The sequence below is a fragment of the Equus przewalskii genome, chromosome 16 (assembly GCF_037783145.1).
Source record: "Equus przewalskii isolate Varuska chromosome 16, EquPr2, whole genome shotgun sequence".
Lineage (NCBI taxonomy): Eukaryota > Metazoa > Chordata > Mammalia > Perissodactyla > Equidae > Equus > Equus przewalskii.
The window spans coordinates 48,477,843-48,491,939 of record NC_091846.1 but is presented as its reverse complement, the minus strand read 5'-3'; the positions used below and the strand labels follow the sequence as shown (position 1 = coordinate 48,491,939).

The 14,097-nt window shown below is 36.9% G+C and overlaps 1 protein-coding gene across 18 annotated transcripts in view; it reads left to right on the top strand.

Annotated features, from left to right (window-relative positions):
- TBC1D4 (TBC1 domain family member 4) overlaps positions 1 to 14,097 on the top strand; it is a 175,987-nt gene that overhangs the window by 126,702 nt on the left and 35,188 nt on the right. For 11 of the 18 annotated variants that reach the window (XM_070578458.1, XM_070578459.1, XM_070578457.1 and 8 more), the window contains exons 6-11: positions 909 to 1,000; positions 1,280 to 1,390; positions 3,378 to 3,497; positions 10,216 to 10,290; positions 11,607 to 11,833; positions 13,636 to 13,800. In XM_070578458.1, coding sequence (XP_070434559.1) covers positions 909 to 1,000; positions 1,280 to 1,390; positions 3,378 to 3,497; positions 10,216 to 10,290; positions 11,607 to 11,833; positions 13,636 to 13,800 — 790 coding nt within the window. The remainder of the gene's footprint in view (positions 1 to 908; positions 1,001 to 1,279; positions 1,391 to 3,377; positions 3,498 to 10,215; positions 10,291 to 11,606; positions 11,834 to 13,635; positions 13,801 to 14,097) is intronic. The other 7 variants (XM_070578461.1, XM_070578460.1, XM_070578473.1 and 4 more) reach the window with 1 other exon arrangement.

The window sequence follows — 14,097 nt, the reverse complement described above, 5'->3', positions numbered from 1 at the left end:
GCCACGGGCCTGGCCCCAGCAATGCATATTTTGAAGTGATTCTCTCTCAGTGATTTTAAAGTGCCAGTCTACCTATAAGATTCATTAAATATTAGATATGGCTAGATATCCTCTTTGTAATCAAAGTACAGTAACAATACTGTACATGGCACCGGACTATTGTGAAGGAGATCTGTTCCTTAAAAATAGAGGGTCAGTTGTAGAGATAAGTGATTATGAATGTAAATATGAAAGCTGTAATTAAAAAAGAATCATTGTAAATGTCAATTAAATTTTCTCTTTAAAAAAAATTTATAAAAACAAAAATGTTTGCATGGAAAAACTTTTTGCCCAAGGACCTACTATAAATTATGTGTGAGAGTGCAATAGATAGACAAATAACATGATATAAAGAAGTAAACAATTTCTTGGGAAAATAATAGCACTAAAAATATCACCAAATACTAAATGTTCTCCTTGAAATTTCACCCTAGGATGAGACCCGCCCGCACGAGGAGGAGAGATTACTGTCTAAATCATTCTTTCTTTTTCAAATGTCAAGTTTTAAGCTTAAAGATTTTGGCCAAAGCTAGTATTCACCTATGAGTTTCTATGGTGGTGGCTAAGTTTGTTAGAATATGAAATGGTACTGGTTGTACTGTTGATTTGATATCATTTAGAAACTTTTCATTAATAATTCTTACTTCAAGATCACTGGCAAGGGGCTGTTGATGTCGGTGAGGAGGTTTTCCGTCTTGTTGTAGTCATTTCATTGTAGTGTTCCATGGTTTGTTGTAGGCAGGAGCACATCTCCTTGAGACGATTTAGCTTCAGAGCCTGCTGGCGAAGGACAAGCTGCAATGCCTTATATACATTTTGATCCCTGCAGCTGGACTCAGTTTAATACTAACCCCCATCACATTCCATAGGTCTCTACCCTCCGAGAGCCAAGCTGGTAATACAGAGGCATCTCTCATCGCTGACAGATAATGAGCAAGCTGACATCTTTGAACGAGTTCAGGTAACATTTAGAGTTCTCACAAATAAGATATAAGGAATGAGAATTAGATCCTATTTTTGTAAGTTCCTTTTTTCATGCCTGTATCTGAAGTTAAAGATATATATCTTATTGTGCTATTTGATAGTCCCTAGAATGCCACTGTTACTTTTGCTTCCAAGAGTAGTTAAATGTTCAGCTTTATTCCTGTTTGTCTGCTAGACACATAAAACCTAGTGAGAATAAAATAAAATGAGAAAAGCTGTGTTGCCATAGTGTGCCCTTGGTTTGTCTGTTTAATAGAAAATGAAGCCGGTCAATGACCAGGAAGAAAATGAACTTGTGATTTTACATCTGAGGCAGCTGTGTGAAGCCAAGCAGAGGACACACATTCACATCGGGGAAGGCCCTTCTGTGAGAAGATGTTTTCTCCTTGACTTGTTCTTATTTTATTTATATATTTAATCAAAATGTCACAGCAGGCGTGAAAAGAGTGTCTTTCCTTTGTGTTTTCATCTTTAGGGCTAAAGACCTATCAGATTTATTTTTCAGCATTTCAGGAGTTTTATAGACAATTTTAGTAGACCTGTGCACATTAAGATAAAATAATAGTGGTTTTTGGTATAAAAACAGTAATAACAAATGTTCGTGATTTAGAATGAACACACATCTTTCGTTATAGTAATCCATTATTTTCTTTCAAATTCATATGAACATCTTATTTCATCAAAAGCTTACATAGCCTGAATGGTCAAGAGCAAACATGGGGAGAAGTGCTAGTATCATGCAAACAGCTATCCTAGCTGCAAACCAAGGGATGATATTTTTGTGCACGTGATGTAGAAGGTGTTCCCAGCTGCATACAGATAAAGCAAGACCACCAGCAATGGCATCTAAGGGATCATGACATATTTACCTTTTAATGGCCCTAATTCAGGTTATGTCTTTATTTCACTATATTCAGAACAAACTGAGTATCACATTATTAGTGATTCCTTAATTTATGCATTAAATAAGCATTTCGAGAGAACCTTCTGTGAGCCAAGCTGGGTGATAATGGTGAACAAAAAAGAGATGCATGAATGATATTCCCACCAGAGAGATGGAATATTCCACAGGGGCATGCAGACAGATAAACAGATACATGTAATAGAGTCATCCCAGTCCTTATACACACCCCAAGCCCATCCAGCCCACATTCCTATCCATTATTTTCTTTCCTTTCTTGATGAGGGTCATATTTCTTTTATTGGTAACTTCTTAGAGGACCCCATGGAGCCTGTGCTGGTAGGGCCCTTTATTGCCTCCTGCATAGACTGTGCTGAAGCCTCCAGCCTGGTCTTTCAATCTCTGATTTCCCTGTCCTTTAGGTGATTTTTTTAACACTCCCTTCAGATAAATACCCCCCAACCATTACTTTCACAGTGATGCCCCTCTGCTTGTAAATTCTGATTAGTGCGTCTTCCTACTCACCTGGCACTTAAGACCAGTCAAGGTTTTATCTCCAGCCTCACTTTTCCACGTTACCTTCCACAGCTTCCCTCTATTTTAGTCAACCACCTGCACAGATGTCCATGAGCATTCCAGTCTACATGATTTTTCCATCACCATCCCCAGTGCTGGGAAAGTCTTCATCTCCTTTTTTCTGCCTGTCTGAAGATTGTGTATCCTTTTCTTCCTAACCACTGATACCTACAACCATTCTTCATACTTCCACATTTGATATTTGTATGGTGCTTTGTGTTACTGCTAAATGTGAATATATTCATGCAAGGAAATGGTAAGGTTTCTCTCTTGGAAGTTTTCTGACACTAAAAACCATGTAATATACATAGTAACTTAGTTCAATAGGATAAAATAGAGAGAGAACCTAATATAGTGGACACATTGTAGATTTTCATACAATTTAGTACTATCACTGAATACTTGTTGATCTAAAGGATAAATGGCCCCCTCATAAATGAAAATGGAATTATAACAGAGGCACTAGCAGAATCCAGCTTTACTAGAAGATGCTTTGTTCTCTGACACTTATTTCCTGTGTTTTTCTTGGTAATTTGGATACAAATTGGAAAAGGATAGTTAGAGTTGTTAATCAAAATAACAGCAGTAAAAATTGACATTTCAAGTTTAATTTTTGTTAAATGCAGCAGGAATATATTAGTGGAAAGGAAGGGCATAGAGGAAAGATCTTATTTCTGTCTTTTTTATTACGATATTAAAAATTAAATCCTTTCCCTTATAATCTGTGTGTTCACAGTGTGGAACCTAAATTATTACTTCTTAATAGAGCTATAGAAGAATTCTTGTGCTTTTTAATGGCTTAGTCATAAGCCTGTCTTTAAAGCCTCATTTAACCTTGAGTATTTCCAAACTGAAATTTCTGTTTTTCTTTCTATAGACTATTTCAAATAGTACAATCCCGGAAAATGCGACAAGCAGTGGAAGGTTCAAACTTGACATTCTGAAGAATAAAGCTAAGCGATCCTTAACTAGCTCCTTGGAAAATATCTTCTCAAGGGTAAGATTAAACCAAGGCTTGTTTAGTTATTAATGTCTGTGTCTTCTAACTGCTTTGTTTCACTCTCAGCTGGCTCACAGAAGATTTAGAACAACAACGCCAAAAAAAAAAAAAACTACTAAGAAAACTTTAACACTTTTTAAAAATAATCTCTCAAAATAAGCGTCACTCTCAGATCTAGATTTATTCTGGTGCCTTTGCTATCTGAATATGAGCAGTAGAGGTCTCATGGTAGAGTTATACTATGTATAGAAAAGGGGGAATAGAATATCGATGCCCAATACTGTAAGAACTTTTTATCCTTTGCCACATAAAGTTATAAAGAAGCCCTTCTTTTGTTTATTAGGAGCTGATAGGGAATGCTGAAAATTGTAAGTATAAATTAGCAGAATTTATGTATTCCATTTAGTAAATTTGTATATTCTGTTTAAAAATAAGCAAAATAGTTCCCCTTCCCCTTCATTTTCCTCTTCCTGAACAACTCAGTCCTAAAGCTATTAGGTGAGATCTAGCCCGGTAGATGTCTTGGGTCTGGAAAGCAGGGGCGCCATAGTCACTCAGAGCAAGGAGATGGAGCCTACTGGGGTGCTGTGTGTGGGGCGGGGCGTCCAATGCAGCTTGTGGAAACCAGAGTGTAGTGAGGAGGGCGTCAGTTTCGGAGGGCAACCTGGTTTGGGAAGTCAGAGCCTGAGCCAGTGACGAGGGCTTGCCTGTAGAGGGATGGCCCAGTGCAGGATGTCAGAGCCAGAGGAGAGGGGAAAAGGCATTCAAAGTGCCCAGTACAAAGAGTTAGCGTCTGAGCAGAGTGAGGATGGCATCCACGTGTGGGAGTGGCAGCCCCAGTGTGGGGTGTTGGAGCCTGAGTGGAGTGAGGAGAGTGTCTGTGAGGTGGCACTTGTGGAGATTGGTTACACACAGGGGACTGAACAAATATGTAAATGTATTAAGGACAGTGGGATTCTGGGAGAAGGGAATTACAAATATGAAAAGGGAGGAAATTAGAATGAATCCTGTGTGGCTGGATTCAACTCAGAGGTAACAGTATGAAATCTTGGTTATCTATCTATTTATTTATTTTTTGAGCAATGGAATTTTATATATAATATTATACATATATAGTATATATGTATTAACACATATATGTGTGTGTGTGTAAATGTGTACATATGGTCCATGGCTCTGTCCGCTGATAGGAGCTAGGAACAGCTTTTCTATACATAGCAGATAATAAATTAAGCCTGCATGGGTGACACCTCGCAACCAGATTTTGGTTTCTATATATCATTCCCCAAGAAGGAAACAGGATCCTGGGAGAAATGCTAGTTCCAGGACTGCAGGGAAAGTGCAAGATAACTCCAGAGCATCTTGGTGTCCTATAAGGAAGTGCTCAAAGAAAGATGGTGATATGTCATAAAGACGTAAAAACTTTGAAGAGCTCCCACTGGTGACTTCTGCAACAATATGAGCATCAAACTAAGTGATAGCAACAGATTGTAACCTGTTGCATAAGATAGGAAACTATGAGCCTATTCTGATATGAAAAATAAATGAATACATTGAAAGTTTGATTATGATCAGGATTTAATGGATGTAATTCACACTTATTAATTACAAATGGGAAAACAGTAACTTTCCAGTGGAGATGGCTGGCAGAGACCACCTTAATCAAGTGATCAAATTGAACATCATCAGCATTGGGACAAGTTGAAATCTTGTGGCACCTGATACAAAGAATACAGCACCAGTTCTGTGGTATTTCTGCCAAAGGGGCAGACCCTGAATCTAATCATGAGCAAACATCAACAAACCCAAACCAAGGTGCAGTCTACAAAGTAACTAGCCTGTTACCTTCAAAAGTGTCAAGTTCAAGAAAGTCAAGTGCAGTTGAACCTTAGGACACAATAACTTCTGCTATCTGGTCTTCTTATTTTTATTTCTTTGCTAGAACTCAAAATACTCTTATAGGTATTTCTCTTAATAATTGAAATTCTTCTAATTCTAGCAAATCATGGTCAGCTGACAATACTATTATTTTATCAGCAGAAAGCAGAATCTAGGAAAAGAGCATCTAGAAGATTTGTTATAAGTGTGTTAATGGAACTTTTCATAAATTTTCATACCTCTGTTTCTCTAAAATTTATAGATTAGTTATGTTCTTTCTTTCTCTCCTTCCTCCTTCTCTCCCTTAGTGTTTAGTGAGAATTTTAGTAGAAAGGCGATTGAAGTGGTCAGGAGACCTGAATCCAGGACCTGGCCCTAGCAGATTTTATTTTTATGACCTTGGACAAATTATTTATCTTTTCTAAGCCATCATTTCCCCATTTGTGGAACGGGCATACTAATACCTGCTTACCTCACATTACTGTGAGGATGAAATGTCAGCATGTTAGGAAAATATCACACCCTAGATATGAGGTGTACATTCAGCAGTGGTAAGCTCTGAAACTTCTGTCATTTACAGAATGACCAAGTGTTCAGAGTGTTATTTTCTTTATCCTCATTTAGGACTTTGGCGTTCTGCACTGTCTTTGCACAGCTGACTTTGAAGTGCCGCTTATGTAGCCTTGAATGGCTGTAATGACTCTTTCAGCAAGGGCACAGCCAATCTATTTTGGTCAAGGTGGATACTGTAACTTTTGTGTCCCAAAGTGCTGCCAAGTGCCGTAAATTATGTGACCTAACAAGGTCTTGCTTGCGCCACGTGCAGCAGAATGGACTTGTTGGGAAGGTTGGCAGCTACCCATGTTGTAGTAAAGGTTACATAGAAAAGGGGGTTTGTGTACTTCTAAAACTTGTTAGTTTATTTTTTTCTCTCTGAGTTCTATGGTAGGAAATTGACACTCTAGTCATAGAGTTTGGCTCATAATGGCTTCCATTTTTAAATGTCAAAATATTTTATTTAACTAACTATAGTTGTTTATGAAATAGGATACATTTTTGAAATGCTTTAAAGCTCAGCTCATTAATGATTAAAAAGTGGGTCCAAGGGAAAAAGTTTGACACGTGTATTACCAAATCATAATATAGTAAAGCTGAAAAAGCTATCTGTTCACAGGTGAAAAGACAGTGTGTTGTATTCTGATTGTTTATTGCTTTTTCTTAAGTTGAAGTTTTCCAAAAGAGGAATATTTACTGATACATTTATTAATATGTATATATATTTCCAAAAGAGAAGTATTTACTGATATAAAGTGTGAGTCATTGGAAAACAGTCATCATTTCCTGCTTTCTTCAAGGGTAATATCCACTGTCCTCACTTGTTGAAATGTGTGAATTAATGATCGTGGTAGTACAGTATAATTTTAAATTAAGTGTGTTTTTCTTTGTGCATCAGAAAAACACCTGGATAAAACACTTCTATGCGTAAAATGTGTGATTTATGTTGCTTTTCTCATAATGGAAATGGTTTGATACCCATCTGACTACTTTTCTATTGTGACCAAATAACCTGTTTGAGATAACAAGGCAGGGTGGCATGTAAGTGGCAGCTACAAATAGCAGAAAGCAACATGACCTTTACTATAGTTTCCTCCTGGCCACACGCACTAACCCAATAATTTTCAGCCATATATGTAGTTTATTATTGGAAGTATGTCATATTGTATAGAACTGAAGAACTGAAAGAACCTTGATCAGGTTCTAGGACACTTGCAAAATAACACTTAACCAATTTAGGCTAATTAGTTTTATTTGTCATTCTGCTTTTCACAAAGCTCTATCTTCAGGAGGTAGCATTGAGTAAGAGCTTAATAGCTTTACTTTTAAATTGTACTTCCTGGGTTCAAAACACTGCTCTGTTCTTTGACTGTGTAAACTTTGGCAACAATGTCTATTAGAACTTCCGTCTCCTTGTCTGTAAAGTTGGGCTAAATAACTATACCTACTTCATAGCATCGTTATGAGGATTAAATAAGATAATGCACTGTAAATGTTTAACATAGTATTTGGCACGTGATAAACATTCAGTAATATTAGATGCAGCTATTAATTTTATTATTGATATAGTTGTTGTTATTTAGGGAGCCACCAGAGATAGAAAACTATAATTAATATACATAGATAAGAATAAATATTGTTTCTATGAAACAAAGATGCCATACACATAAAACAGTCAGTTGAGAACAAGAAAGAGCTCTTAAAACTTTCTGAGAGTGGACATAAAAAGAAAAATTCAATAGAAGGCTTAGAAAGCTAGAGTTGAAAACCCTCCCAGAAAGTAAAGCAAAATAACAGGAACATGGAAAAATAGGAGAACACGGTAAAAAGTTAAAGGATCAGTCTGGAGATCCAAAAGCCAAATGGCAGGAGTTGCAGATAGAGAAAATGCATGTAGAAATTTTCAAAGAAATCATTTAAATAGTTTCTCAGAGCTAATGGACGTGTTTCAAGATTTAATGGGCTCAGAAAATGCACAATAGAACAACTGAATAAAGCTGTGCCAAGGCACATCGTTGTGAAATTTCAGGGCGCCCAAGGGTAGACTTAGATTCTGTTCCAGAGAAAAATAGTAGGTCATACACACACATGCTTAAGAATCACAATGGCCTTAGACTTCTGTACCAAGAAACACTTGAGCAATGCTAACATATTCTTAAGAAAAGTTTCCAACCAGAATTGTATATTTAGCCAAACTGTTAATGAAACAGTCCAGAATAACGACATTTACAGACCTGTAATTAACAACAAAGAAATTACCTCCCAGTCTCCCTTTCTCAGAATGTACCCAGAGTATATGTTCCACCAAAATGAGGAATTAGACTAAAAAAGAGGAAGACATGAGATCAAGGAAACAAATTCCAATGTAGAATAGCATCAAAGGAAAATTTCTAGTTTTGTAGTGAAATAAAATACTGGGAAGATCTATTCAGCAATCCTAAATTGCAACCAGACGAGATTGGGACAGGAAGACGGAGGTCTCCATAATGGGTAGCTCAAAGAAAAAAAAATGTAATTGATGGATTATGTGATGTTTAACCATACTGAGACTTTTTGGTGACTTTTGTGATAAATTAGTAACTGCTGAGGCTGTTGTTAACTCCATGAAAACAAATTGTAAAAGATTTGAGTTGTAGTAATAGTAAGTATGTAGCTCAGGAGCAGATATTTAAGCACAAAATATTGATTTAACTGAAACTTGTGAAATAGCTGTATTGAGAGGAGAGGGAAAGAGAGAAGTATGTGTGGGGATGGATAAACAAGTGAGAATATGGAAGTCTCATCTTCCAGAGTAGGAAGTCAACAGATAGTATGTGAAATGGAAAGGTTAAAGAATAATAATGTAAACTGAATAGCAGAAGCATTGGTGTAAATAATTTCAAGTGTTTACTTTTGTGGAATGGGATTCAGTGGGTCAGAGAAGGGGCTGGTGACTGCCATTTTCTGTTAAAAGCTTGGTAGCACAATTTTGACTTTTGTAATTTTGTGTAGGTATTACTTTGATTAAAATTTAAAAGAGAGGCCAGCCCAGTGGTGTAGAGGTTAAGTTCGCACACTCTGCTTCCGTGGCCCGGGGTTCGTGGGTTCAGATCCTGGGCATGGACCTACACACCGCTCATCAAGCCATGCTGTGGTGGCGTCCCACAAAGTAGAGGAGGTTGGGCAAAGATATTAGCTCAGCGACAATCCTCCTCAAGCAAAAAGAGGAAGGTTGGCAACAGATGTTAGCTCAGGGCCAGTCTTCATCACACACACACACACACACAACCCCCTACACACACACACACACAAATTAAAATGAAATTTAACCCCCTCCTCTCGAAAAAGTAAACCCAAGAATGTATGGAGACAAATTTAGAACTGTAAAGCGCTCTAGAAATAGTGTGTTTTTTATTTTGCAGAGTCACTGTCACACTGACTTGACTTGTATTTCTAGTTATTCTTTGTAGAACTTTTCCATGTGTTTTAGAGTTACATAGAATGCCTCAGTGTGTATTTAGTCTCTGAAGACCTTCTATGATGTACCCAACCTGCTTTCCATCCTCTTTTCTTCAATAATTGGCTTCACTTTCTTCCTATACAAAGTGAGGGAAATAGATGAGGTGATCTCTTTGGTTCTTATTTCGTAGCTCACCTATGAAATCCATACCAAAGGACTATGTGAAAAGAAAAACAAGAACCAATTAACCAATATTGAAGTGGATTGATATCTAGTCTTCTAGTGAGAAATGCTTTATTGAAGTAGTTTTGCATTATGGAATAATGAATGAAGCTAAATCCATACATTTTAGGAATCGGTTTTCTTTTTTTAACCTGTGTTTATTATAATCCTGTAATGTAAATTATGATGTTTGTAATCGAGGTTGTTTGGAGATTGTATGTATTAAACCATTTTCTTTATAACAGTTGTGGTTTATTGTGCTGTACCTTCCACATTTGTGTTTATCTGTATGAGATACAAAGTTAATGGGGCTCTCGCTGATCTTATGGGGATCTCCTGGTCTTACGGATGAATAATGTTTAACCTTGTAACCAAAGTGACTTCAAAAAGCTTGGTCCAAATACCTCAGTATCCTTTGGCTGATTTAGAAATAATGGAAATAGATGGCGAATAGTTCTATTTACTGTGCTGGAATGGTTGTTAATAGTGCCAAAGAATTTGAGTGAACAAAAAAAGATCAATTTAATGCTGACGTAAAGAGGCAACCTTCAGCTGCCTTTTACAGTTTTAAAGTAAAGATTCAAACCATATAAACGCTTTAATTTCATTCTCCTCGCTCAGGGAGCAAACAGAATGCGAGGTCGCCTTGGAAGTATGGACAGCTTTGAACGGTCCAACAGTCTTGCTTCGGAGAAGGTATCTACGCAGAGCTCCCGTTTTTACTACTAATTGTGACTTGGCCAAAACCAACACTGATGTGGTAATGTGCATGCTTAGTTATGTTGTTATGATCCTTTATGACTTAAAAAAAATAAATATTTGAGGCTTTTAAATAAGAAGATTCTGGATATTAGCCTGTTGCTCTTTCTGCCTGTTCTGCTGAAGCTTTCTCATGGAGGGACAGAACACAGCCCTTTCTGGCTAAGTTTGCCCCATCACGCCCTTTACTGTTTGGAGACAGTATGCTTTGGAGGACAATATTTAAGCAACCGTTGATCCAAAGCTATAGAAAAGTGAGCCATGTAACTACCACACTGTACAGTGATCTTTTTATCTTTTGTTTCCTCCCTATGTTACTTTTCCCCCCCATTTTTAACCATTTCAACTGTAACATTAGGCTCTTCTTCTTTATCTCGTAGACACTTCTCAGCACGTTTGGTTTCCTGTTTCCTGTTTCATGCAACATGTAACCTGCGGCATATGCAACTTGGTTTTTTAATGGAAAAATATTAAAATATTTTTACTAAACTTTCTGTTGATAAAATTGAGGGCTTAATCCAACTATGAGTCTGCTAACCCTAACCCATGTTTATCAAGCTAAACATTTATACAGCGTTGCCTCTTCTGGAAAGTATAAACAGCATACCTGTCTCAATTGAAAGATTTATGATGTCTCCCCATGCAATATGAGAGGCATTCCAGCATAGCTCACTTTCCATTTATTTCCTGTTTTTCATGTCTTTTAAAAAATTTTACCTCAGGGAACACGTAGTTGGATAGAAACATCCAGAGTGAAGGAAGATACTTAACAGGCTTTATTTTATTTTCCTGAAGGCTCTGCCACGAGACTTGGACACTTAAGCGTTGTGATATTGTTTTGACAGTACAGGAAACAAGAGACTGATATGTCGCGGAAATCAGTAGATACGTAAACACAGACCTCACCCTCTTTTGGTCATGATCTCTTTTCATCTTTCTGGCAACAACCAGAAAAGTACAGTAGCTATAGTATTTTACCACAAAGCATTAGGGAAAGAATACCTTTTCTTATCATCCTTTTCCCTCTCTGGCCTATCTTTACGGATGCTGTCTTGCAGCTGGTTATCAGAAGAAATGGGTTGTGGTGATACAGATTGGCCTTCAGCATGGATTGAGTAAAAAAGAAAAAAAACACAGTTTTGTCATGACTCAGGAGGAAGAAGAGGCACCCTGTCACTTTGGAGCTCTGTGTTTAAGCAGGTCTGCCATGATCCACGTAGGAAAGAGAGACCTCACTGCTGCTTGCTTTTTAGGATTACTCACCAGGGGACTCTCCTCCGGGGACACCACCAGCATCCCCACTGTCGTCAGCTTGGCAGTCGTTCCCTGAAGAGGATTCTGACTCCCCGCAGTTTCGAAGACGGGCACACACATTCAGCCACCCACCTTCAAGCACGAAGAGAAAGCTGAACCTACAGGATGGGAGGACTCACGGGGTTCGCTCCCCTCTGCTGAGGCAGAGCTCCGTTGAACAATGCAGGTGAGTCCAAACTTCTCTCCTGAATGTGGAAGAAAATTCTCCCATCGCTCTCTTCTGATCCCTGTGGAGTCAAGATTGACTGTGACTTCATGCTGTAGCCAACATTTAGTTTTTAGAAAGACCATCAAAATAAACTGAATGATAAAAACCTTAGTTACTAAGGGAAACAGGCAAGATTTAAGACGCATCCAAAGAGAAAAGTTAAAGCATTTTGGATGGAAACCTTTTTTTTTTTTTCAGAAAAGGGGAGAAAACAAGATATCATGTAATTGTTTTGTCTGAAAAACTTGCTGACAGCACATGTTACTCAGTGTCTCCTTGATGGTGGCTCTGATGAGACAGTCAGCAAGTTTGAAAATAGCATAGCAGTAGAAATTCCTGATAGCTTCCAGTAAAATAGAAGGGTTAAAAAAATCACCTTCATATATGAGATCAAATTTGGCTATATTTTATTTCATAATAAATTAAAGCCAAATATGAAAATTGTTAAAAATTTTATCTAGAATAAGGTGGTATCTATAAAAATGAATACAGATACTATAATTGACAAGAAGTGTCCATTAAAAATTATCTTATGTGGTATTTAAAAAATAATTTAACAAAATTACTTGGCATTTGGTAGGGAATAATAAAGGGAATAATCTTGGAATTGTAGAATGATTATACTTCTTACTGCGTAGCACAAATCAGAATTTATATCCTAGAACTTATTTTGTTTCTCTTCTTTACCTGAGTTTGATACAGGAAACAGAGTCTGCTAGGGATCCCAGTTGGAGAAAAAAAAACAACCAGAACTCTAAGTAAAAAGAAGGTTAATTTTTGTATCAGTTGTTATCAAATTTACCAGCATTTCTTTTAAGGATACAATTTTATCCTCATTGTTGTTTTCTGAATGATTTGAGATTAAAAATAAGAGTTTAAGATGTATAAAAATGCAGTAAATTAACAGAATTAATTATCCTCAGATTTTCTTTTATGAAAAAAGTTAAGTATTCATGTGTCTATCAAGGTTTTTTATGATCACTTCACTTATATTTATCCAAGGCAAGAACTCTCTTTTTTCCAGGAAAAATTATTTTCAAGAATTTAAAACATTAATTATTTTAGACTATAAATGATGTCTCTAGTCTTCCTTATGTTTTCCACATTTTATAATGTATATGCTCAAATGATTTCTATCAACATAAAAAGATGCTATTTGTATCATGGTAAAAACTTGCTGTGAAAAGAATCTTCTGGGAAAAAAAAAGAGCTTTGTAGGAGATTTAGGAATTCGGATCATACCACGGCTGCACAATTCCACAGGCTGCGGGGAAGAACGTGGACCTTAATGGTTATTAAGCCGACAGTATTATGACTTCCAACAACCAAACATGTTCTTAAATTTTTAGAAGGATGTATATCTTTAAAATAATTAAGTCTTTGAACTACTGATAATCAAGTCTTTGAACTCTGGGACTTGTTTCCTGTAGTTATTTGTGCTTTCCTACTTTTTTCCTTTTAAGTATCTTTTGCATGTTAAAATGAACACTTTGTTGTAAGATTAAGAGTTTTTTAGAGACAAACACATATGATTAGAAATACTGCATTGATGAGGAATTCAATTTGTGAGAGTGAACTGGGTCATAGTCATCTAAATAGACAACTACATGCTCCTTTTTTTCCCATATAAGATCCAGTCCTGAGCCTTTAAAAGAAAGATTAAACTGATAGCAAGAACCCGTTTATATGCATTTTCATAGTGAATGAAGATTTTGCCTAAATATAAATTGAGACAAATTTGCTGTATTTTCTGTACTCAGCATTCATCCGTCAGTTCGGCGCATTCACAAGGAGAGTAACTCTTCCTCCAGTCTTCCAAGTCTTCACACTTCCTTCTCTGCCCCTTCCTTCACTGCCCCCTCTTTCCTGAAAAGCTTTTACCAGAATTCAGGTAGACTGTCCCCACAGTATGAAAATGACATCAGGTGAGATCAGTGTCCTCTGTTTGCAAAGCAAAATTTTCTGCAGTGTTATACTGATATGTTACTAAAAAGTGGCTAATCCATGTTGGAGTGACATTTATGCATCCATATGTTGTGCTTATTCTAATCTGTTTCTGATATGCTGGTTTCGATTCCAATTAACTTTATTAAGGAAACTTTTAAAACCAGTATTTCAGAGCTTTTTGATGACATGATTATCTTACTTTTTCAATTATATTTTTTGTACTATTTGTGTGTTTCTTTGCCTTGGGCCCCAGAGTCTAAGCTGTTTTGTTTGCA